General features: G+C 51.6%; 2 protein-coding genes across 3 annotated transcripts; one reads left to right on the forward strand and one right to left on the reverse strand.

The window, feature by feature from the left end:
• Positions 1-2: 2 nt before the first annotated feature.
• LOC107077551 (uncharacterized) lies at positions 3-7,105 on the reverse strand. Its single transcript, XM_015348904.2, has 9 exons — positions 6,934-7,105; positions 6,775-6,824; positions 5,198-5,342; positions 4,849-4,921; positions 3,976-4,038; positions 1,653-3,701; positions 1,417-1,538; positions 999-1,088; positions 3-834 (listed from the first exon to the last, which is right to left on the reverse strand). The coding sequence occupies exons 2-9, from the start codon at positions 6,794-6,796 to the stop codon at positions 717-719; spliced, it is 2,682 nt and encodes an 893-aa protein (XP_015204390.2). The 5' UTR covers positions 6,797-6,824; positions 6,934-7,105; the 3' UTR covers positions 3-716.
• A 523-nt stretch (positions 7,106-7,628) lies between these two features.
• Positions 7,629-24,544, forward strand: cc2d1a (coiled-coil and C2 domain containing 1A). Of its 2 annotated transcripts, none has more exons than XM_069195641.1 (29): positions 7,629-7,710; positions 8,133-8,249; positions 8,689-8,815; positions 8,907-9,013; positions 9,095-9,307; positions 9,388-9,715; positions 9,816-9,925; positions 13,372-13,444; positions 13,846-13,929; positions 14,076-14,203; positions 15,216-15,288; positions 15,456-15,592; positions 15,671-15,785; positions 16,282-16,454; positions 16,566-16,688; positions 16,766-16,824; positions 16,914-17,030; positions 17,213-17,286; positions 17,410-17,465; positions 17,647-17,698; positions 17,812-17,911; positions 18,256-18,346; positions 18,442-18,573; positions 19,580-19,770; positions 20,461-20,530; positions 22,032-22,158; positions 22,464-22,540; positions 22,830-22,877; positions 23,273-24,544. In XM_069195641.1, exons 2-29 carry the CDS (start codon positions 8,193-8,195, stop codon positions 23,303-23,305), a joined length of 3,075 nt encoding a protein of 1,024 aa, XP_069051742.1. In that variant the 5' UTR covers positions 7,629-7,710; positions 8,133-8,192; the 3' UTR covers positions 23,306-24,544. The 2 variants fall into 2 exon arrangements, with proteins under 2 accessions (XP_069051742.1, XP_069051743.1); XM_069195642.1 differs by having other exon boundaries at positions 7,693-7,710; positions 8,010-8,249.
• Positions 24,545-24,795: the final 251 nt, after the last annotated feature.

A 24,795-nucleotide genomic window follows, 5' to 3' on the forward strand; every position in this document is an offset into this window, starting at 1 on the left:
AGTCCTAGCTAACATAAAAAAGCTTTATTATGTTTATTTTTTACCTTAACTCATGAATTAACAACCACTAGAGATATTTTTAACAGCTTCTGTGTAAAGAGAGTAGGGAACAATGAAATCTGTTAATAATCAACAACCCAATAATCACTCATGACGGTAATAGAGTACCAAGCCACTTCTCTTTCAAATGAGCCAATTATCAAACATCACGAACAATCAACAAACAATAACTAATACCTGGACAATGGGCTCCTGGAGGAAAACAGATTCCAGTACAACTCAAGAGCTGGTCAAGATCCATCTGTCATGGGGAGAGGAGAGTGTGCTGTGTGTCTTGGGGAGGAGAGAGGAGAGGAGTTTGGGAGAGGAGATTGTGCCTTGTGTCTTGGGGAGAGGAGATGGTGCCGTGTGTCTTGAGAGGAGAGGAGAGTGTGCTGTGTGTCTTGAGGAGAGGAGTTTGGGAGAGGAGATTGTGCCTTGTGTCTTGGGGAGAGGAGATGGTGCCGTGTGTCTTGAGAGGAGAGTGTGCTGTGTGTCTTGAGGAGAGGAGTTTGGGAGAGGAGATGGTGCCGTGTGTCTTGAGAGGAGTGGAGAGTGTGCCGTGTGTCTTGGGGAGAGGAAGAGAGGGGGTATATTAAATTCTGTCTCAGAGAGCGGAAACCATGTTGTGCTCACTCTCGGGGAGAGATGAGGGTGCGCTCTGCTCTACTGCAATTCTAGGAGTGAAGCAGCCCAAACGCTCCCCTCCTGCTGGTCATTCTCAAACTTTGCTGTCTGCGTCTCAAAGCCAGCCTCACGCCCTCCATCTCCCGGTGGGCGGACATCACCAGCCGACTGTGAGAGAGAAAGAGAAAGTGTCCTTTTAGAAAGGGGAGGGGGATCTAGGGTAACCAGCAGCAGTGTGCACGCCTGTGTGAGACGGGTTCCCTGACTCTAGGGCTGCCTGCTGGAGAAACAGGACTGTCCCTCCCCACAGTCATTTCTGAAAGGACACTCACTTCAGCTGCGACAGCTCGGCAATTACTCCGCACACCCGCTCCGTGGCGTCTTCAAGCTCCCTGGGAGGGTCTGGGGTAGTCCTTATCTCACTGCAGGTGGACAGGCAGACCCAGTGAGAGACACTCAGAGAAGCGCAGATGTTCAAGTAGGTGTGCAAGTGAATATATATACTGTACTTGTGTACAGTCCGTTGCATTGAAATTCTTTTAATGAACTGAATTATATATAACTTTTATTTACACCTTCATGTTAAATAGGTATATTGAATGCATGCAATGTTTTACTATTATAAATATAATTAAATTAAATAATTCAAAAAAGACACAGCAAGAGTCAGACAGACAAGAGACAGTCACAGAAGATTCGTGCTGACAATGGGTCTACCCCTGTCCCTCAGTCTCCTTGTCTCTCCCTCACCACAGAGCCATGTCTTCCAAGAGGGGGTCAGGCAGTGAGCTGACACGGCTGCAGGCTGGGTCAGGCCCAGGCTCAGGGCAGCCTGCAGCGATGGTCCTGGGGCTCTGTAACTCTGGGCAGTCCTAAGAGAGCAAGAGGCAGAGGGTGCAGGGTGCTGGCAGACACAGAGGATGAAGAGATACATCACAATGACTGAATCGGAATCAATTTCTTAACCAGAAACACTGTTTACTCACCTGAGTGCTGCAGTACTCGATTAACTCCGAGTCGCAAGGCACAGGTCTCTCCTCACAGCCAGGGGGCGCCTCTGGGCCACTGCTCAATGTGGTAGCGAGTGTGTGCACGTTTCTGGGGTCCTGGGGATCCCCGTCTGCACATTCTTCCCTCTCCATGTCCATCTCTTCAGTGGTGGAGAGCCCAGAACCTGTCAGCTCCATGAAAGCTTGTGGACGGGGGTTCTCTACAGTAGCAGAGTGCACCCCAACTTCCCCAGCTGGGGGGCACTCAGTGGATGGCCTCTCTAGTTCAGGTGTGAATTTTCCACAGCCGGTGGTGACTCCTGCCCCGGTGAACCAGCTGCCGGTCGGGAAATCACAGGCGTTTTCGGGCAGGACCTCGAGCTCAGGAGAACACAGCTGCTTCTTTGCACACACTAACGGGGGCTTTCCTCGTCCTCCCTGGATTCCCACTTGCGTGGGACGAGCCCCAGTTTCTTCTTCCTCCTGTGGAGCGCTGATGCTGTTCTCCCAGGCGCTGGGCGACACCAGGCCTGAATTCCCAGAGTGCCCAAGAGCCACTCTCCTCCCAGGGTGCCTGTCCTCCAGACGATACACCTCACTGACGTCCTGCTTGTGCGCCGCCACTCTGCTGAAGGAGGGCTTCCAGAACCCCCTGGCTAGGCCCTCCATGATATCAGGGGGGCCCTTCGCCCCTCTTTGGAAGCACTGTACCCCAATTTCCGAAGAGAAAGTGAGGTTGACCTTGGCGCGTACATTCATCACCGCCACAGGTGAGGAGTCTGGGCCAGGGTCTTGAGGGGTACCCCCAGCTCTGCTCTGCTCAGCTTTGCCAGTCGCATCTTTCTCCCTCATACAGGCGTCAGGTGTGCCCCATCCAACCCCAGCTGCAACGAGGGCTTCAGAGGTCACCTTCACTCCCCCCGAAACAAGGTGGTTAGATCCCGCTGTGAGGAAAAGAGGCGGGATTGTGATACAGCTTCCCGGCTCAGCTCCAGCCTCAGTCCCGCTTCCCAGGATGGCGCAGGCTGGGCTTCCTGGCCCCTCTGCAGAGGGACCGCCGCGCTGCACTCGCAGGGTTCTGTCCAGAGCGACGGCACCTGGCTCAGCGCTGCACGGATCAAAACGACATGTCCACTCCCTGTAGACCAGGAAGCCAGCTGATTCCACTTCCTCCTTCCTGTGGTCTTCCTCCTCTGCTTCTGTGGCTCCGTTTCTCCAGTCCGGGCCCCCGTGGATCTCGGCCTGTCCCTCCGGCTCTTCCCTGCTCTCTCCCAACTCCCAGTCGCCCCTCCTGGATTTTCTGTATCCTGTCTCTCTGGGACAGTGGCTCGATCTTTCCCCTGCCAACTCTGTGCACCTCTGTCCCTCGAGCTGGCTCGCCACCCTCCCCTCATCGGGACGGGGCGCACTCTCTAAGCCTGCTGGGTCAGTCCTCTCTGCCACCCCAGCTTCTTTGTCATCTACCCCCCGCTGCTCTGCGCCCACCTGCCCGTCCCCCGCGGGGTGGCTGTGCTGGGGCGGGTGCGAGAGTGTCAGGCTGGTCTGGGTGTCTCCAGCGGGTGTCTCAGTGTGTAATGCCAGGTTGTGTGGGCCCGGAGCTGTGGACCAGCCCTCCTCTGCTGTCCTGCACGCCATCTCTTCCACATGAAAGGCATGTTCCTGCCCTGCACCCCCTTGCGTGGCCCCAGAAATATCTTCTAGTGCAGGTGCCCTGCGGCTGGGGTCCTGTTCCTGTGCCCCCCCAGATCCCTGAGCAGCAACCTCCTGCGGAGCAGACAGAAGGGTGCACATGGATTCAGAGGAGGAAGCCCCAGAGTTCTCCAGCCTATTGCCCCGGTGAGGGGCACCTGGACCTCCTGCCTCTGGGCGGGGCGTTGTTGCAAGGTACTCTTGCTTTAGTACCCCACTGCTATCTGTTTCGATATGTTCCCCCCTCTCTGAAGCATGGCCTGGCACCCCCGAGTCTTCACACATGGTGGTAGGGTCTGCCGGAGCTGGATGGGCTGGCGAGATGATGTCTGCAACGGAGCGATCCACTTGCACAACCTGAGGGGGAACCACAACAAGTAATTAACTCCAGTTTTACATAATGTAAATGCTTCTGAGCACTGAAAATAAAATAGTAAAATGTTCATAAATTGATCACAGTTTACAAACACAATCACAAATCATTTTATCATCTAAATTAAACACAGTCTCTCGGCTCGATGCTTTGAGAACTCAGCTGAAAATGGACAACACACGAAAGAAAAAGCCAGAGTGGCCCCCTGTATCTCTTGAACACAGCCCCGAACCCGGGCTCATAGCCTGTAGAACCTACCTGCCCCCTGAGAGAGGATGCGTTCCCTCTTGGTTTCCTGAACACAGGCACGAACCTGCTGTCCTGCAACAACACAGCAATACAACACAGTACAGCACTGCAGTACATACCAATATACAGTACCATCATACAACAACACAACCCCATACTGCACAAACATAACAACACTACTCAGTACAACACTCAGGAACATGCTGACACATGACAGCAAACCCCCACACACAACACAACATAGCACTGAGGAACACACTGACACTGGAAAGCAACACAACCCCATACTGCTCAACAGTACAGTACATTGACACAACACATTACAGCACTGCAGTATATAGAGATGTAAGTGGGACCAGTAGGGGGCGCTCATCCTGCAGTCTGTGTGGGTCCTAATGCCGCAGTATAGTGACGGGGACACTATACTGAAAAAAAGGCGATGTGCCTCCAATAAGACGTAAAACCGAGGTCCTGACTCTCTGTGGTCATTAAAAAATCCCAGGGTGTTTCTCAAAAAGAGTAGGGGTGTTTCCCTGATGTCCTGGCCAAATTTACGCCCGGTCTTTACCAATCATGGCCTCCTAATAATCCCCATCTCTGAACTGGCTTCATCACTCTGTTCTCCTCCCCACTGATAGCTGATGTGTGATGAGTGTACTGGTGCACTCTGGCTGCCAAAGTACCATCCAGGTGGGGCTGCACACTGGTGGTGGAGGGGATCCCCATTACCTGTAAGGCTCTTTGAGTGGAGTGTCCAGAAAAAGCAATGAAAAAGTGGTAAACCTGCTGGTGTAAAATTTCTCCTGGAATGGAGATGAACAGAAAAGGATGGACCCCTAGTGTGAAGAGGGGTCTAGTGGATGAGAGGCGCTGTGAGGTTACCTTGGTCAGAAGTCCTGAATGTTGGTTAAGCCCACCAGCTCCTGTTGGCCCCCAAACAGCACTGCACTGAGGCCTGAACACAGTACAACACACAGCTGTACTGAAACTGTTTAACACACTGTCTCTCTCACACACTGAGGCCTGAACACAGCACGACACACAACTGTACTGAAACTGTTTAACACACTGTCTCCCTCACACACTGAGGCCTGAACCCAGAATGACACACAACTGTACTGAAACTGTTTAACACACTCTCTCACACACTGAGGCCTGAACACAGTACAACACACAGCTGTACTGAAACTGTTTAACACACTTGAACAGTGCAGTCACTGCCTGTCTGTACCCCTGTGAGCTGCTGGGCTCTGTAGTTGCGTCCACAGACTGCAGCTCCCCTGACTGTCCAGTGGGGGCGCCCTCCTCCCTCTCAGAAAGCTTCCTCTTCCTGCTCCTGCTCCTGGGGGGGCAGGCTCTGGGCTCCCGGCTGTCTGCTAGGCGAGGTGGTAAGGCACAGAGAGGAAAGGAGTGATACCACACCACCATATTATAATAATAATTAATAATTAATAATTGCTTACACTTATATAGCGCTTTTCTGGACACTCCACTCAAAGCGCCTTACAGCTAATGGGGACTCCCGCCACCACCACCAATGTGCAGCCCCACCTGGATGATGCGACGGCAGCCATAGTGCGCCAGAACGCTCACCACACACCAGCTATCAGTGGGGAGCAGAGCAGCGTAATGAAGCCAATTCCCCCAGCCGGCAGAGGAATCCTACTCCATTGGGCCCCTGAGCAAGGCCCTTAACCCCAACTGCTCCAGGGGCGCCGTACAATGGCAGACCCTGCGCTTTGACCTCAAGCTTCTAATATTACCATTTAATATTGCCATAATATTACACTGTACATTAACTGGTTTGACAGATGCTTTTATCCCAACCTAATCACAGTATAGAGAAACCTCCTTGTGAATTTAGCATCCATCCACCCACCCCAAGAAAACTGCTGATCCCTGGAAAAGTGAGGGATATCCGGACCCCAAGACAGAACGACACCAGTCCAGCACAGACACACCAGGGGCAGCCCAGAGCCCCCAGTCCAGCACAGACACACCAGGGGCAGCCCAGAGACCCCGGTCCAGCACAGACACACCAGGGGCAGTTCAGAGCCCCCAGTCCAGCACAGACACACCAGGGGCAGTTGAGAGCCCCCAGTCCAGCACAGACACACCAGGGGCAGCCCAGAGTTCCCAGTGAACTAGGTCAGCATCACAGCCTGAGGAACAGTGAGCCTGTCTCCCAATAATGCTCCATATGTTTTTATATGTAAACATCTTATGATTGTGGCTTTATTGTAAATGTCTGTAGATTTTGTTTTTGTTTTATGCTAACTGTATTTGTTTTGCATTGGCAACACTGATTGTACTCAGCGGTCATGCCCACAAAGCACCTTGAATTGAATTGAATGTCTCTGGGAGGAAACTGGAGCAGCTGGAGAAAAACCCCACAGACACAGGGAAACCATGCAAACTCCGCACAGAAGGCACCCCAGTGGAGAATCGAGGCCAGGACCCGCAGTGCTGCTGCAGCAGCCCAACAGAGTTCCCCTTCAGTCAAACTTCTCTGTGTGACAGCAGGCTGGCAGCCGTTCCCTCCTCTCTTCTCCCGGCCTGTCTGACAGGTTCTCTCACAGGACCGCCTGTCTGAACCCCTGGCTGGAGGCTGTTGAACAGGAACAGGCTGCGCTGTTCGGAGGGCTGACATACAGGATGGGCGTGTACCCTGCTGAATCGCGACAGCGGTGCTGCACAGCTCGGTAAGGTCAAGTAACACAGAGGGCTGGCATGATGAGGCCGGTTCTGTCCGAGCGGGTCTCGAATGAAGTCGAACATAGGAATAAAACCCCTCAGACTCTCTCCTACCTGCGGCCTGTCTCCTGGGCATCGTGGCGTCGACCCGTGTCTGAGAGTCACTAAAGGGGAGACAAGGCGCCGGTCAGTATCCAGCACACCGCCGTGCCCACCCCAGCCTCTGTTGACACGGCCGGTTTGTTCATATTTCTGTATTTCTGTTAATGTCACCTCGCTGGGCGCCGCTCCGCTCTCCCCGCCGCGCCAACCGCCGTCCGCGCCCCTTGTGCCCGCGAGCCCCCCGCCGCCCGAGGGAAGACCGGCGTATCCCAGCATGCAGCGCGCTGGGGCTGCGGGTCAGAGAGCGGCTCTGTTGAAGCCACCTTCAATGAAAAGGCTTTAATTTAAAATAAAAAGGCTTCCAAACTACACAGAGGCGCTTTATTTTATTTCTATATTCCCTTTAATCCCAAACACATACGGAAACAGAATACTTAGGTTTCGTAAGAACCCGGCTATGCTGTTGGAAGACGGCGGTTAGCTGTAGAGGAGCGGAAAACCAAATAAAGCTATACGGAGTAGACAAACAGGTACAGCGTGGTTATGAAAATAATTCGCTTTTACTTTATATCTATTAAACGTTTCCGTCCTTGTACTGTACATAGATAAGCCTCATGATTCGTCACTCCTCTCTGTTCTTGGGTTCATGATTAGGATTTAGCACTTCAGATTGCCACCGAGGTTTCTGAACCGTCAGTTAAGCGGGAACGGTTAACATCTGTTCCTGCACCAGAACATCGAACCGGTCCATATCGTTCCGGGCTGAAACTGTACAGTATCTATTGGCGCCATTCTTTACGACAGTGAGGGCACAAGCGGGCGCATTTCTGTGGCGTCGGGTGCTGGCATGTGCCGTAAAGTGTCGGGGGGGCTCTGTTGCTTGGAGACGCAGACGGAGCTAGAGGGAAGTAGGAAGAGAGTCGCAGCGGCTGGAGGTCGGATGTAATGGTAATAATGTTGTTTATGTCGCCAGAAATACAGCGCGATAGCAATTAATAAGCCCTTTGAGTCGATAAACTCCTCTGGCGACAGCAGCATACCGGGGACCAGGACAGCCACAGGCCGTCCCTGAGGAGAGCGCGACACACAGAGTTTCCCGTGGCTTTAACCGTGACAGCGCCGTGAAGCCGTGACCTGTAAGCAGGGCTGTTGCCACTCGAGACTTTTACCTGCCGCAGCTGTCTGTAAGCGGAAGAGTAAAGTGTATTCTGAGCTCCTGCGTGTGCTGTCGTGACCGTTCCCCGCAGACCGCGGACCTGTTCATGCAGTCCGGAGGGGGGTCTCTGGCGGCTGCTGTCGCTGTGCGTGTCGCCCAGAGCCGGTGTGTGAGGGTCTCTCCGTCGTGTCCTGACACCTGTCTCGACTTGCAGAGCCGCTGGCGGGGGTGACGTCAGCGCTATATCGCGATTCAGACCGGAGTTTCTGTCGGCATGAGTCGCAGTCGGCCCGCTCGAAGCAGGGGACAGGGAGCCGCGGCAGCCAGACAGGTGAACCTGCAGGACGGGCCAGCCCGCTGCTTCCAGAGCCTCTCTCTCTCTCTCTCCGGGCCTCTTTCTAGTACTGTACTTAGTGTCGTGCATCAGCAGAAAACCCCAGCAACCCACTCACTCTCTCTCAGTGCAGTGTTAATGTACTGTAGTGTCCAGTCAGTGTGTCTGTATGAACCCCTCTCTCTCAGTGCAGTGTTAATGTACTGTAGTGTCCAGTCAGTGTGTCTGTCTGAACCCCTCTCTCTTAGTGCAGTGTTAATGTACTGTAGTGTCCAGTCAGTCAGTGTGTCTGTATGAACCCCTCTCTCTCAGTGCAGTGTTAATGTACTGTTGTGTCCAGTCAGTGTGTCTGTATGAACCCCTCTCTTTCAGTGCAGTGTTAATGTACTGGAGTGTCCAGTCAGTCAGTGTGTCTGTATGAACCCCTCTCTCTCAGATGGGGCTGCTGCTGGACCTGTCTCCAGATGGAGAGGACGATCCTGAAGGGAATGATATGGAGCTGCAAGCAGAGCTTCTGGCTCTCGTGGGGGATGGTGGGACGGCTAAGAAGCTGAAAGGCAAAGGTAAGTGAGTCAGGGAGCCTGTGATGTCAGCGATGCGCTGTGTGCGTCTAATAACAGACTTGCTCTCCGCCTCTTCCTCTGTACCTTCCAGCCCCATTGCCCATGGAGGATATAGAGCACATGGCCGCGCTCTGCATGAAGGATCTGGATGAGGAGGAGGAAGATGACGGAGATCTGGAGAGTGATGCAGATCTCATGGTGAGCCCCAGGGGGCGCCGTTTCCTCAGCTGAGATACACTGTCTGGGATGAACTACATAACCTTCTCCTCTGCCCTGCAGGCTGAGCTTAACGAGGTCCTGGAGGAAGAGGAGGAGGCAGAGCCCCCCGCCTGTACTGCCCCTGCCCCCCGCATCTCCCCAGGCACTCCCACTGCCCCTGGGGGGCTGGAGTCCCGCCTGTCCGCGAGGATTGACATGTATCAGACGGCCATCAGCAGCGCCAAGGCAGCGGGGGAGAGCAGCCGGGCGCGGAGATGCGAGAGAGGCTTGAAGGTGGGTGGGGACATCGGGGGAGGACATGTCTCTTACAACCGGCCTGCAACTCATTTTCCACATCTCCCCTGTTCTCCCAGACTCTGCAGTCCATGCTGGCGTCTGTCCGGAAGGGGAAACCGATCAATGAGGATGAGATCCCGCCCCCTGTGGCCACAGGCAACCACCCTGCCCCCTCCGAGCCCCCCACCTCGGCGGATAGGACCCACAGATTGGATGAGCCAATCAGAGAGCAGGACCAGCAGCAATCCCAGGAGGCGCCCGTCCCCTGCTCCAAAAGGAGCGCCCCTCCCACCTTACCCAAACCCAGCCTCCTGCCCCCACCACAGCGTTCCCTAGCAACGACCCCAGAGACGCCCTTAATCTCCCCTCTGACCCCCAGTCAGCCTGAGGGACCGGAACATACAGGTGAGAGTCTTCACAGGAAGACAGGAAGCAGTGGAAGGGTGATGAGAAACTGGCCCCGGTGGCCTAACTGAGCCTCTGTCTGTCTGCTGGTGTTTTGCAGGGGTGAAGGCGGTGCTTCTAAGCAGGCAGAGGGAGTACAAACTCGCAGCTTTGCAGGCCAAGCAGAGTGGGGACACCGAGCTGGCCAAGAGACACTACGGAATCGCCAAGGTACTGCACTGGCGCCGCCTGCTGTTCCCCAGCTGCATGCACTCGCCAAGCACACACCATTCCTTAACATCACGTCTCATACAGGTCAGATACTTAAATACCTGCCGGAATCAGGACAGATATCAGTCCTACTGGGGGAGGAAACTGATTAGAGTTGCAGCCCAGAAAGTGATCTGCTGTCATTGCCTGAGGGACAGACGGTGATAAATGCTGGCAGAGTGTCCGACCACGGCGAGAGACAACAAGGAGAAACAGACACGGAAGAAGTACAGGCTCAGTGTCCTCAGCCTGGCCATAGAAACTGGACACAGAGACCTGACTGTCCAGAGAGGACAGGCTCAGTGTCCTCAGCCTGGCCATAGAAACTGGACACAGGCAGACCTGGCTGTGCAGAGAAAACAGGCTCAGTGTCCACAGCCTGGCCATAGAAACTGGACACGGAGAGACCTAACTGTCCAGAGAGAACAGGCTCACTGACCACAGCTTGGCCATAGAAACTGGACACAGATAGACCTGACTATCCAGAGCACGGGCTCAACTGGACACAGGCAGACCTGGCTGTCCAGAGAGGACAGGTTAGAGAGGACAGGCTATGCTCCCACTGCCAGTGGGGACAAGTGGGGACAGAGATGCACTTTCTGCTGCGGTGTGAGAAATACTCTGGGATTAGACATTCTTTCCTGAAAAAACTCAAATCCTACTGGGGGAGGGAACTCAACAGAGCTGCAGCCCAGTATGTGATGATGTTACAGCTGTAGAAACAGAGAATTAGGGTCTTTAATAATAGTATATTATTGTTCTCAGTGTTTGCTCATTGTTATTGCTTTGGGAATAAAGGTAACTAGTTCAAAAGGTAGTTGAATTTGAACAAATTTGAGCCCTTTAAATAATTGGCAGCTATTGTTGTAACTGTCTATAAATGTTTGCTCTTGCTAATTTTCATTGCTTTAGAAACTGTGATTCACCACCCACGACAATAAACCTCTTTGAATTTGAATTACATTTTGCTAGAGAAGAAATCTTTGTACCCCAGTCCTAGATAACTGCACCACCAATCTATCAACCCTGATAAGACACACTCATAAAACAGATTTAAATCACTTCAAAAGCAGCTCAGCTCTCTGCAGTACTTGGCCACAAACATCTATCATCTCTGCCTTTAAACCGTGGAAAACCCCAACATACAGATACAAATCGTTGATATTTCTGAAATGAAACAACAGATACAGTGCCTTGCAAAAGTATTCAGACCCTTGACCAATTCCCTCATGTTACTGAATTACAAATCCTACATTGAAATTGAATTCTCTGCGATATTTTTATTTCGTACGTATTAAGTACTGAAACTCAAAGTTAATTATTTTAATGTGACATTGTTTTATTTTAGAAAATATTCTTAAGAAAAATACAAAAAAGAAATATGCTGTTTGCATAAGTATTCAATCCCTGTGTTGCGGACGCTCTGGTTTTAAACAGGTGAAAACAATTGTCCTAACAAGGACGCAGTTGCCTTACAATTGGCCTCTACCTGTGAATCATTAAAATAACTGCCAGGTTTTCTGGATAAAACCCCTGCAGTTAAAGGATCATTATTCAGGTTGTAAATCTGGACAGCTATGAAAATGTAAACTCAAGAGCATTCCAAAGAAGTTAGAGATAAAGTAAAACAAATGCTTAAACTAGGGAAAGGGTACAAAACAATGTCCAGGTGTTGGGATGTCCCAGTGGGCACTGTGTTAGTTCAATTAACAGGAAGTGGAAGCTACATCAAACCGTCCCTCAAAACTCTCTGCACGAACAAGAAGGAGACTTGTGAGAGAAGCCACAGAGAGGCCAACGATCACTTTGAAGGAGCTGCAGAGTCCAGTAGCTGAGAGTCCAGTAAAGGCGTTTTTTATATCAGGAGCTCTGCATAACACTGGCCTGTATGGGAGGGTGGCACAGAAAAAGCCATTACTCAAAAAGAACCATGTGAGAGCACATCTGCAGTTTGCCAAAAAGCATGATAGTGACCCAGTTGCGATGTGGGAAAAGATTTTGTGGTCAGAAGAGACCAGGATAGAGCTTTTTAGCCAAAATTCAAAGCGAGATGTGCCCACTGCTCACGTCTCAAAAAACACCACACCTACAATGAAGTATGGTGGTGGTAGTATCATGCTGTGGGCCTGCTTTTCATCAGCAGGGATTGGGCATCGTGTTAAAATAGAGAGAAGAATGGATGGTGCAAAATACAGGGAGATACTGCATGAGAACCTGCTTCAGTCTGCTAAAAAACTGAGGCTTGGGAGAAAGTTCATCTTTCAGCAGGACAATGATCCCAACCATGAGGCCAAAGTAACACTGGAGTGGCTCAAGAACAAAAAGGTGAATGTCCTACATCGGCCCTGGCACAGCCCTGATCGCGATCCAATTGAGAGTCTGTGGCGCTATTTGAAAATTGCCCGAACACCCTGGAGCACATCTGCCTGGAACAACGGGCCAAAATCAGTCCTGAACAGTGTGCAAAGCTGGTACATACTGACCCCCAAAGACTTAAAGCTGTTACTGCTGCAAAAGGTGGCTCTACAAAATATTAAAATGTGGGGGTTGAATACTTATGCAAACAGCATATTTCATTTTTTTTATTTTTTTAATAATATTTTCTAACATAAAACAATGTCACATTAAAGTAATTACTTTTGAGTTTCAGTGCTTTGAAATCAAAATATCACAGAGAAGAAAATTTCAATGTAGGATTTGTAATTCAGTAAAATGGGAGAATTGGACAAGGGTTGTTTCCAGAAATGCGCAATATAAGTGTAAGCAATTATTATTATTATTATAAGGGTCTGAATACTTTTTCAAGGCACTGTAAGTTCATGGTATGAAGAAAAGTAAAGACTGTTCTATCTGTGAGTATTGTTAGTTAAATACGACTCAATAATTAACGTAGCATTCAGATGATGTATAGAAGGCACTGCCCTGTTTGAGCTTTTGATTATACAGGTGAGCAAAATAATTGCTTACTGCTGGATAGTGATGCCTGAACTGGGATTTTTGTTATGAAAAAAACATGAGTGATCTATGTATCTCTTGAAGCATTCTGTGCTTAATAAAGTCAGTGTGGTTCAGTCCTCTTGGGTGAAGTGAAATGAGTGGATTGGGGGGATCGGTGAGGTGTTGGTTAATTATGCTTGTTAAAGAGCTCTGAACTTCTTATCAGCCTGTCATTGTGTGAAGTCCAGTGTCAGAAGGTCAAAATGAAAAACTAAAACTTAAATCTTCATAGGATTTTAGCAATGCATGCAAGCTACAGGGAAGTATGAAGGTAAGAGTCTTTACACTGATGTACCTGAATACAGATGTGTACTGTGGCTCAGGTATGCTCATGTTGTAAAACTACAGTTTTAGACAGGGTGGTGCCAGAATTGTCAAATTTCTCACATCTTTCCCACTCTGTTTGACAGAAATTTGATCCCATCCTGGAGGCTGTGGACAGAGGGGAGCCGGTGACCCTTGGGAGTATACCTCCCCCTCCTGGTCAGTTTGTGCAACTCCACCATTGAAAACGTCTAGCTGCACTGCTGCAGGACTGACTGAGCTACAGCTCTCGCTCACTCCCTCTCTGTCTCCTTAGCTGTCTCTCCATCTTTCTCTTCTTCTCTCTTTCTGTCTCCCTAGCTGTCTCTCTTTCTCTCCTCTCTCTTTCCCCTTTCTCTCTCTGTTTCCGTGTTTTACCCTGGCGGTATGAAAGTGTTATCTTGTTGAAAATAAGCACAAGGAGGAGCAAACTGGTCTGCCGGTGTTGCTCTTGGCTTGTTTATAATCTGTAACCACCCTGATCCAGGAGTCTCCCAGGAGGAACTGTGCAATGTCTTATTCCCCGAGAAGGCGGTCAGGGTTCAGTAACTTCCTGTCTGTGTCTTTTTCCCATTTCCAAGGAGATGCTGTGATTGACAGCCCAGCCCCTCCTACCCAGCCCCCAGCTCCAGCCCCCCCAGCAGCGCCACCTGTGGCGGACACTGGTAGGATCACGTGGAGGCTGCCCACCGGGAAATCCACGAGCGCATTATCTTAACTTACCACTTCTGTGTTTGATTGATCCGATTGCCCTGTGGCCATTCTCGTGCGTTATCGATGACGTTGAGGGTGGTTCTGTCTGTGTGCGCAGCGCCACCCGCCCCCCGCAACGTCGGCGAGGCTCTGCAGCAGCGCCTGGAGAGATACCGCGTCGCCGCGGAGACGGCCAAGAGCAAGGGAGATGAGCGCAAGGCCCGCATGCACCAGCGCATCGTCAAGGTGAGCACCCCCTGCAGTGCCACCCGGTTGCTGGGCGAGCCCAGGGCCTCACGCAGATTCAAACCCGTCCCCCAGCACCCACCCTCAGTGTCCTCAGCCCCGTCGGGCATCACTGTGCGCTCCGGCGCTTCGCTGCAGATGAAGAAATCCGCTGGGGTCACTTTGTGGATCATGTGAAACTCCTTGGTAAGGCCTGGGCTAGCACACAAGGCTCTCAGGTCTGGGCAAGCGCACTGCCTGAAGCCCAGGAGTGTGTCTGGAGGCTCTCAGGTCTGGGCAAGCGCACTGCCTGAAGCCCAGGAGTGTGTCTGGAGGCTCTCAGCTCTGGGCTAGCGCACTGTCTGAAGCCAAGGAGTGTCTCTGGAGGCTCTCAGGTCTGGGCTAGTGCACTGTCTGAAGCCCAGGAGTGTGTCTGGAGGCTCTCAGCTCTGGGTTAGCGCACTGTCTGAAGCCCAGGAGTGTGTCTGGAGACTCTCAGCTCTGGGCTAGCGCACTGTCTGAAGCCAAGGAGTGTGTCTGGAGGCTCTCAGGTCTGGGCTAGCGCACTGTCTGAAGCCAAGGAGTGTGTCTGGAGGCTTTCAGGTCTGGGCTAGCGCACTGTCTGAAGCCAAGGAGTGTGTCTGGAGGCTCTCAGGTCTGGGCTAGCGCACTGTCTGAAGCCCAGGAGTGTGTCTGGAGGCTCTCAGGCCTGGGCTAGCGCACTGTAGCTCTGGGCTAGTGGACTGTCTGAAGCCCAGGAGTGTGTCTGGAGCCTCTCAGCTCTGGGCTAGTGGACTGTCTGAAGCCCAGGAGTGTGTCTGGAGCCTCTCAGTCTGGGCTAGTGGACTGTCTGAAGCCCAGGAGTGTGTCTGGAGGCTCTCAGGTCTGGGCTAGCGCACTGCCTGAAGCCCAGGAGTGTGTCTGGAGGCTCTCAGGTCTGGTGTAGCTTCTGTTGAAGTCTGAGATGCTATACTGTGTGTGACCAAGGGATTCTATACACACTGACTTGACCCTCTCTCTTTCTCTCTTGCAGCAATACCAGGACGCCATCAAAGCCCACAAGGCTGGCCGCCCGGTCAACCTGTCTGAACTGCCTGTCCCCCCAGGTAACTACCTGCATTATCTTTCTCTCCTGTGTTAGTCACTGCCCGTCTGTCTCTCTCTCCTGTCTTGGTCTCTGCCTGCCTGACTGTTTCTTCCTCTCCCTCATTTGCCTGTGACTGTGGTGCTGGAATTTTTAAATAACTTTCTTTATACAACCTCTCTTCATCAGGGTGCCCTCCAGTACAGGGGTCAGAGGGCAGTGGTGGAGATCAGAGCATCATGGGAGTGCTTGAGACAGCTATGAAACTGGCCAATCAGGATGCAGATGCTGAGGAAGAGGAAGGGCCAGGGGAAAAAGTGATGAAGGTGAGAATTTGGGGGTGAGATTTGCAACCAGCCCGCTCCTCACTCTTACTCACAGCCCCACCTTTTCCTCTCCTTCAGCCCGAGGTACAGCCAGTTGCCAAGCGACAGGCAGGATCAGCCCCGTCACGCCCCAGCCTCCAGGCCACCCGTGAGGGCGGAGCTGACACCCCTAAACCCAAACTGGGGGCGAAGGGTAGGAGTCAGTGTTGATTGAGTTTGTCTGTATGCCGAGGTTGGTATGTCACTGTGTTATACCAATATATATTAACTGTTATTATTGTGTTATTACAGCAAGTTTTTTAATGTTATTACTGTACACCAGTATATTTTACTGTTATCCCAATGTATGTTATTGTGTTAATACGCTGTATATTATTATGTATATTATTGTGTTATTTTCGTGTATAGTGTGTGTGGCTCATTGTGTTAGCCCAGTGTATACTACTATGTATGTGATCTGTTATCCCCAGGTATATTATTGTCATTACAGTGTTACAGTGGTGTGTTTCACTGTATTGTCCCATTGTATATTTCTGTGTTATTACACTGTATGTTAGTGTTATTCCATTGTTACTGTAGCGTATGTGCCTCGTGCCATTACCCTGGTGCACATCACTGTTTTCTCACACTGTTATTGCACCTGGAACAGAACCCCTGCAGTACTGTTACTATGTGGCTCTGTCTTGCAGCCCAGCAGCAGCTGGACTTCCTGCAGACTCGCAGACAGCAGTTCCTGCGCGCAGCGCTGCGCTCCAAGCAGCAGAAGGACCTGCAGGGGGCAGCACTGCAACTGCGCCACGCCAAGGGCCTGGACCCCATGATCAATGCGGCCAAGAGCGGGCTGCCTGTCGACATCACCAAGGTAACCGGCGCTGCGGTGATAAGTGACTATGGCAACGCGCCAGCGGAGGGGTGGGTCTGGGATGGGTGTCTCACTCCCATGTCTCTTTACTGCTGCCTGTTCCACGCTCAGGTGCCTCCGGCTCCGGTCAGCGTGGACGACTACACCCTGGTCCAGTCACGCAGCGCCCCGGTGTCGGCCCGCAGCGCCGAGCAGTACGCCCAGCTGATGGACCGCCTGAGGCAGCAGCACAAGGTCGGCAGCTGTGACCGTCTCCGGTAGCCCACTGTCCACGTCGGAGAGAGGTGCTGACTGTCTCTGTTTCTCCGCAGAAATGTCTGAGTTACTCTGAGCAGTTCACACACCTGGGCAATGTCACTGAAACGAGCAGGTCAGTCTGTCGCCCTGCATCTCTGTGCCTGAGCCCATCCCTCTCCCTGTGTCCAGCTCGGATTCACCCCCTCTCTCCCTCGGGCTCAGGTTCGAGAAGATGGCGGAGGAGTGTATGAAGAGCATCGACGTGCTGAAGCAAGCGCTGCAACATGGCTGTCCTGTTCCCAAGCACCACACAGAGGAGAGGACCTTCAACATCATTAAGTCAGTACAGCTCCCTGACACACTAATGCAACTTTACCACCATGGAGTCAGTACTGCTCCCCAACACACTGATGCACCTTCAACGCCATCGAGTCTGTCACTGTCACTGACATGCCAAGGAGAAGTACATGTTATATCCTCTTCCTGAATATTTTCTATTCACTCTTCCTCTCCCCTTGCAGGATCTTCCCTGAGCTGAACAGTAACGAGCTCCTGCTGACGATAGTGAAGGGCATCAACCTGCCAGCGCCCACAGGTACAGCGTCACTTTCAGTGAGATATTGCTCTAGGAGCAATTATTAGGGTGTGCACAAATTCTCAAGCTGTACAGATGTGTAACAACTGTGATGTATTCATGTCTGTGGCTCTTTCTGACCAGGGCTGTCGAACGAACTGGACTCCAGCGTACGGTTTGAGTTTCCCTTTCCCAGCTTGGTAAGACACACGCGCAGCCACACACAGACCCACATACATGCAGACATGTGCAGATACGCATACGCCTGTTCTACGTTCTCTGTGCCTGGCAGACCTGCTGTCCGCAGGACTGCATGTATCCTGCAGGAGCTGTCTGTTTTTTTGTGCTCCACTGACTCTGGTCCTTTTGGCCTTTTTCCAGGAGGAAGCCCAGAGAGACAGGACGCACACAGTGAAGAACACCAACTGCCCAGGTACTAAGTCCCACAGTGTCACTGTGTGTCACTCTAACACTATAACATTCTGAGACACTTGACCACTCTAATCCTGCATCACACTGTATCACCCTGTCCCCCTCACAATGCAGAGTTTGGGGAGAATTTCAAGCTCAACATCAACCGGGGTCATCGGGCATTTAAGAGGGTTGTCCAGTCAAAGGGCATCAAGCTGGAGGTTGTCCACAAGGGGTGAGTCTGTCTGTCCAGCATCTCTGTGTGTGTGTGTGTGTGTGTGTGTGTGTGTGTGTGTGTGTGCAAGCAGTGCTGATACGGTGTGTTTCTGTCTCTCCTGTTTGTATGCATGCTGATGCAGTGTGCATCTTCCTGTCTCCTGTCTCGGAGTCCATGGATCCGCAGACGCAGTACTGAAGCAGTGTTCTTTTCCTGTCTCCTGTCGCGGTGTGTGTGTCTCACCTGTCTTTGTGTGGGTGTGCGCAGTTGCAGTGCTGATGCTTTGTCTGCCTGTGTCTCTGGTGTCTTGGTGCGTGTGTGTGCACGCAGATGCAGTGCTGATACTGTGCGTGTCTCCCCAGTGGTCTGTTCAAGAACGACAAGGTTGTCGGCACAGTGCAGTTGAAGCTGGAGGCTCTGGAGTCGAAGTGCGAGATCAGAGAGCTGCTGGAGGTGAGAGGCGCGCTGGTGACGCACTGATTTGTGAAATATACACCTGTGAAGGCCTACTCACAAGAAAAACTCTGACTGTCTGACTGTGTGCACAGGTGCTGGATGGCCGCAAGTCCACTGGGGGGCACCTGGAGGTGCGAGTGCGGATCAGGGAGCCTCTGGGTGGACAGCAGCTGGAAACTGTTACTGAGAAATGGCTGGTCATTGACCCCGTGCCCCTGCCCTCGGTGAGAGAGACCTGGCTCAAACTGGCTTCAAACTGTTTGACACATACTGTAGATCATATTCCCAGTCTGCCACGTCCAGTGGGAGAGCAGGGTTGTCAGACCTGGGCTTGCAGCCTGGACAAGACCGGAGTCTTGGCGTTCCAAAAAAAAGTCAGGTCTCAGGGGAGCAGATACCACTTTACCCTGGGGAACAGATACCACTTTACCCTGGACATCACTGTCCTGCCACACTGTCGCTGTCCTGCCACACAGCTCACGCCTGGGCCTGGCGTCGCTGTCCTGCCACACGGCTCACGCCTGGGCCTGGCGTCGCTGTCCTGCCACACGGCTCACGCCTGGGCCTGGCGTCGCTGTCCTGCCACACGGCTCACGCCTGGGCCTGGCGTCGCTGTCCTGCCACACGGCTCACGCCTGGGCCTGGCGTCGCTGTCCTGCCACACGGCTCACGCCTGGGCCTGGCGTCGCTGTCCTGCCACAAGGCTCACGCCTGGGCCTGGCGTCGCTGTCCTGCCACAAGGCTCACGCCTGGGCCTGGCGTCGCTGTCCTGCCACAAGGCTCACGCCTGGGCCTGGTGTCGCTGTCCTGCCACACTGCTTATGTTCTGCTGCACAAATTAAGGCTGCTATTCCTTCCTAACTGATGTACAAAAGAGCATAATATTTTATCCTCCTATAAACCACTGACCCTCCCTCCTGCCAACTCAAGGCCCTGGAGAGCCCCCTCAGCCAGCTGGTCCTGAAGCTCAGTGACACCAGCCAGCCTCAGGACAGCAGAGCTATACAGCTGAAACAGCACCAGCAAACAGCACAGGACTCACTTGGACACTCACATACAAACACAACACAAAGTGAACAACAGTACCCCACCCACTGGGACACAGACTGGGGACAGGGGTGAGAGAGGAGCAGGGCAGGGGGGTGAAAGGCAGTTTAAGTAACAGAAATTGTTGCTGCGGTTGATTCAGTTCCAACATCTTTTTATACTTTATTGCAATCTTGCTGTCAGGTGTCCATCTCCAAATCCAGACCCCCTGGAGATCCGGTGAAGGACTCCAGACCCCCTGGTGATCCGGTGAAGAACTCCAGACCCCGCGGCGATCCAGTGAAGAACTCCAGACCCCCTGGAGATCCAGTGAAGAACTCCAGACCCCCTGGAGATCCAGTGAAGAACTCCAGACCCCGTGAATCCAGTGCCAGGTGAGCTCCTGTCTGTTTGTGTGCCTGTGACAGGGGAGAATTTCCCCCAGAAGAGTGAGACTGTGCTGACCTCTTACTGTTGGTATTGTGTGCTGAGTATGAGCGTGAGTGTGCATGTGTGTTTGTATGAGCAAGCCCTCCAGTGATACTAGTGAGGGACTGCAACCCTGATGTTGCCAGTGTGAGTGAATTGAGAGATAGCCTGTCTCTGCGGTCAGTGTCTGGACAGAGAGAGAGCCTATCTCTGTGGTGCCAAGTATATGATCTCCTGTCACGGCTTGAGGAACAGTGAGCTTGGTTCTCAAATATGTTCCATGTGCTATGTGTTGTATGTAAATGTCCTATGATATTTTTGTATTGTAAATGCTGTATTCACTGTCTATGCTTTGGCAACACTACAATTTACCGGACATGCTAATAAAGCTGTTTGAACTTGAATTTGAAGAGCAAAGAGTGTGTCTCTTCTAGTCAGTGTCTGGAAAGTGAGAGGGTCTCTCTCTCTTCTGCGGTCAGTGCTGTGTGTCGTTTGCTTGCAGACCCTCTGTCTGTGCTGTGCTGTAGCACTTAACCCATGAGCTCCTCCAGAACCACAGACAGTGACCCACAGAGCCAGGATCCCTGATGCCATTCGTCAGTGATGAACACCTCTTGTTTTGTCTCCCTGGTCCCTCTCTGTCCCTTCCTTTCCAGCCATTCCGCCTCCTACAAGCTGCACAGCCTGAATCTGCTCAAGTATGACAAGGACAGACTGGAGAAGAAGGTTGGTCTCTTCATCTCTGTCTGCTTCTGCCTCTGTCCATGGTCTTGCTTTTTGGTGTAATAACTTGTGTCTGAAGATTTTTTACATTCAGCCTATCTGTTTAGTAGTTAGTAGTTAGTAGTTAGTAGTTAGTAGTTAGTAGTTCATTGATCTGAGGATCTTGTCCTTGTTCTGTTTCCTGAAAGAAGCCAGATTATTGGCTTCCACACGTGGCTGACCAGCTTGTTCCACACTCCCTTCTATAATTATCTGGTTCAGTTTCGGCCCCCTTTCTGTCCCTGGTCTGGGAATACTGGCTCTTGATTTCTGCTGGGAGAGCTTTCCCTGGTCTGGGAATACCACCTCTTGATTTATGCTGGTTGAGCTGTCCCTGGTCAGTGTATACTTGTGACACAGTACAACACCACACAGAGTAGACAGTACATTACAAACATAATTATAACAACAGGACAATCAATATGTCGTGGAGAACAATTAATGTGTAGTAGTGAAAAAAAAACATGCCAAAGGTGCACAGTGCAGACGTGCATTGAGTCTGAGGCATTGCAGTTAGCTGTGAAGGGTGTGTACTATGAGTACTGCAGTGGGGGAGAAGCTGTTCTTAAGCCTGGTGGTCTGTGCTTTAATGATGTGGTACCACTTGCGCAGGGGGGAGGACAGTTTGTGGCCGGGATGGTTGGGATCCTGAATGATGGATTGGGCTTTATTGCAACAGAGGATGGTGTGAGTCTCACCGATTGATGGTGAATCATGTTCTATAATCTCTGTGTCGTTGCCACAAACCTTTGTAGTGCATCTTTGTCGTGCACGGTAGTATTGCTGTACCACACAGTGATGCCACTAGTGAGGACACTTTCTATGGTGCTGCGGTAAAAGTTCATGAGGAACTTCTTCCCCAAACTGCATTTCTTTCAGCTCCGCAGAAAGTACAGGCGCTGTTGTGCCTTTTTCAGGCTGGCTCCAGTGTTGTGAGACCAAGCCAAAAGTCGCTGGAGATCTGCAGACTGAGGAACCTGAAGCAGCTGACTTTTTCCACTGCTGTGCTATTGATGCTGATTGGGGCGTGACTCCCTGTGGGTCTCCTGAAGTCCACATTGAGCTCTTTTGTCTTGTTGATGTTCAGGGCCAGATTGTTGTCAAGGCACCGCCTTGTAAGATAATTGTGGTGGTGTCATCTGCAAACTAAATAGTGTGGTTGCTGCTGTAAGTGGCTGTACAGTCGTGGGTGAACAAGCAGCCTTGGGGAGCTCCCATGTTCAGGATCGCTGGAGAGAAGATTTTCCACCACCTGAGGTCTGCCTTTCAGGAACTTCAGCATGCAGTTGCATTTCTCTGCATGACACACTGCTGTAGTCCTGCCTGCAGTGTTCCTCTCTCTGCCTGTGCCAGTGGATGCTGTTCCTTTGGGAATGATGTTCTGAACTGAGCTCTTTCCTGGGCCACCAGTCCTTTCTCTCTCTAAGTCTGGTGTCTGACTCTCTATCTCTCTGGTATCTTCCAGATAGCGGAGTGCCGTCATTCCAGGCGCGATCCTCCCACCGATCTGCTGTCCCAGTACCAGGATGTGTGCCAGCGAATCCAGTGGCAGCGCGGACTGCTGGAGCACCCCTCTCCCACCCTGCAGCGTGGTACGGACCCCACACACACTGTCTGCTGGCATTGTGTATGTGTGTGAACAAAGCGTAGTGCAGTCTAGCTGTGTGTATGTGTGTGAACAAAGCGCAGTGCAGTCTGGCTGTGTGTGAGTGTGGACGAGGTGCAATGCAGTGTGTGTGTGTGTGTGAACAAAGAGCAGTGCAGTGCAATCTGGCTGTGTGTGAGAGTGTGTGTGGACAGGACGCAGTGCAATCTGGCTGTGTGTGTATGTGCTTGTGTGTGAATTTGTGAACATGGCAGTGTTTGTTACACCATTTCTCTCTGATCTGTCCTTCAGATTATGAAGCAGTGCTGAATCACTTCAGGAAGAGGCTGGAAGAGTCAATCAAACAGTACAGCACTGAGGGCAACAGGGTGAGTTACTGAGTGAGAATGGGCCATTACTAAGAGGGAAAGAGACCGGAGCATTACTGAGGGAGAGGGAGAGAGACCGGGACATTACTGAGGGAGAGAGAGAGAGAGACCAGGGCATTACTGAGGGGGAGAGAGAGAGAGAGACCGGGGCATTACTGAGGGAGAGGGAGAGAGACCGGGGCATTACTGAGGGAGAGGGAGAGAGACCGGGGCATTACTGAGGGAGAGAGAGAGAGAGACCGGGGCATTATTTAGTAGCTGGGGGTGATCGTTCTTCTCTTTTTCACAGGAATCTGCTAAAGAGGCTCTGGGCCGTCTGAGGCTGGTGGAGAGTGAGGTGAGTGCTTTACAGCTCCTAGTTCTAATCTCTAAATCACTGAGGACTGTGTATGGAGCATCAGTATACCTGTGACATACAGCAGCACTGTATCTGCTGATCTTCACACCTTATCTGCTGATCTTTACACCTTTATCTGCTGATCCACACACTGTACCTGTTGATCCACACATTGTATCTGCTGAACCACATATTGTACCTGCTGATCCACACACTGTATTTGCTGAACCACACACTGTACCTGGTGATCTTCACACCTTTATCTGCTGATCCACACACTGTACCTCCTGATCTTCACACCTGTACCTGCTGATCCACACGCTGTATCTGGTGAACCAGACACTGTACCTGCTGATCCACACCACGAAAAATCTGTCTGCCTCTCTCTCTCACAGATCGAATACCTGGGGAAGAGGCGTCCAGTCTGAATTGAGGGGAGGGTGGCAGTGGAGGAAGGTTCCTGAGGTCAAAGCTGGGATCATGTGCAAGCTGGGACATGCTAACACTGACCTGCATACTAGGACACGCTAATGCCGATGTGCACACTGGTACATACTAACTGACACACACACTGGTACACGTGAATGATGACTCGTGCTGGTGCACACTAACGCTGGAATGCACACTAGTACACGCAAGCACTGGTACATGCTAACGTTGAGGTGCACACGCTCACAGGCTGACACAAGCCCGCTCACACTGGTACACATGCACACTTTACACACTACACACGCTGGCATAGAGCAGTCTACACACACACGCCTGTACTCATGTCTCTGTGGGACCCTCATTTTAATGCACCTGGCTGTTCGCTACAACCCCAAATCAGACTCCACATGGGGTGACGACAGACCAGAACAAACAGCCTGGGCTCCTTCAGGTTCCAGGTTTGTACATGCGTCACTGGCCTAGTCAGGACCCCTCAGCTGTCTGTCGGGAGTTACCGGTTCAGTGAGGAGGGACACTGTCTCAGACACACTCACAACTGCACCGCCTGTCACACACACCTTCCTGTTCCTTTTCAGAGGGAGAGTAGGGGGTGTTGACTCTTTACTTTGAGAGTAGGGTCTGCTTGTTTTTGCACTACATGTTCGGGGCTGGTTTCTGATGAGATTCTGCACAGCCACAGGACCGCGCTCAGCAGCCTGAGCCAGTGGGGTCCCGTGGGCAGGGGCCGGGTCCAGACTGGGCTCTGTCACCCCGATTCTCCACGTCAGGGTGCTGCTGGGATGTGGGCGCTCTCCCTCCTGCTCGACACCAGGAATAAGCGGCAGTGTCACACTGAAAACATCCATAACAAAACCCTGTCCTGAGTTTTCAGACACTGGTATATATAGAAATAGTCCTTCTGCACCCACTAGTGCAGTTTGACCCGGTTCACAGGATAGCTGGTGTCACAGGTGTCACAGGCCAGAAAAACCACACGCCTAGAATATCAGACATCAGGATTGTTGAATGCCGGGAATATCAGACTGGGAAAGGCTGCGCTTCAGTGGCTGAGCTGCTGAACGAGGTCTCTGTGCTCAAACACTACCTTGGCTTCCTCTGCTCCTCCTGAATATTCTGTATAATAATGGGGCTGCTGGGATAGATTTGTATGACGAGATTGCTATGAAATGTTGTTATAAAATGAATAGAATATTAAAAAAAACATTGTGAAATAAAAAGTAATTGAAGGCATTTGATTTAATGCAGAGCCCAGTGTGACCTGTTCTGTGCTGTGGGTCGTGGGGTAAATGTGTGTGTTGAATGTTGTGTGGACAAGAGTGTGTGTGGTCTGGGCTGAGCACCGTGACACTGAGGAGCTCCTGTACATGTTAATAATTGCGGAAAGATACTTTTATAAAGTAAACCATTAAAATTACTAATTACTGTTGTAATGGATTCGTTTTGTAAATACGAATTTGGGGGGGAAATG

The sequence above is a fragment of the Lepisosteus oculatus genome, chromosome 11 (genome assembly GCF_040954835.1).
Source record: "Lepisosteus oculatus isolate fLepOcu1 chromosome 11, fLepOcu1.hap2, whole genome shotgun sequence".
Taxonomy (NCBI): Eukaryota; Metazoa; Chordata; class Actinopteri; order Semionotiformes; family Lepisosteidae; genus Lepisosteus; species Lepisosteus oculatus.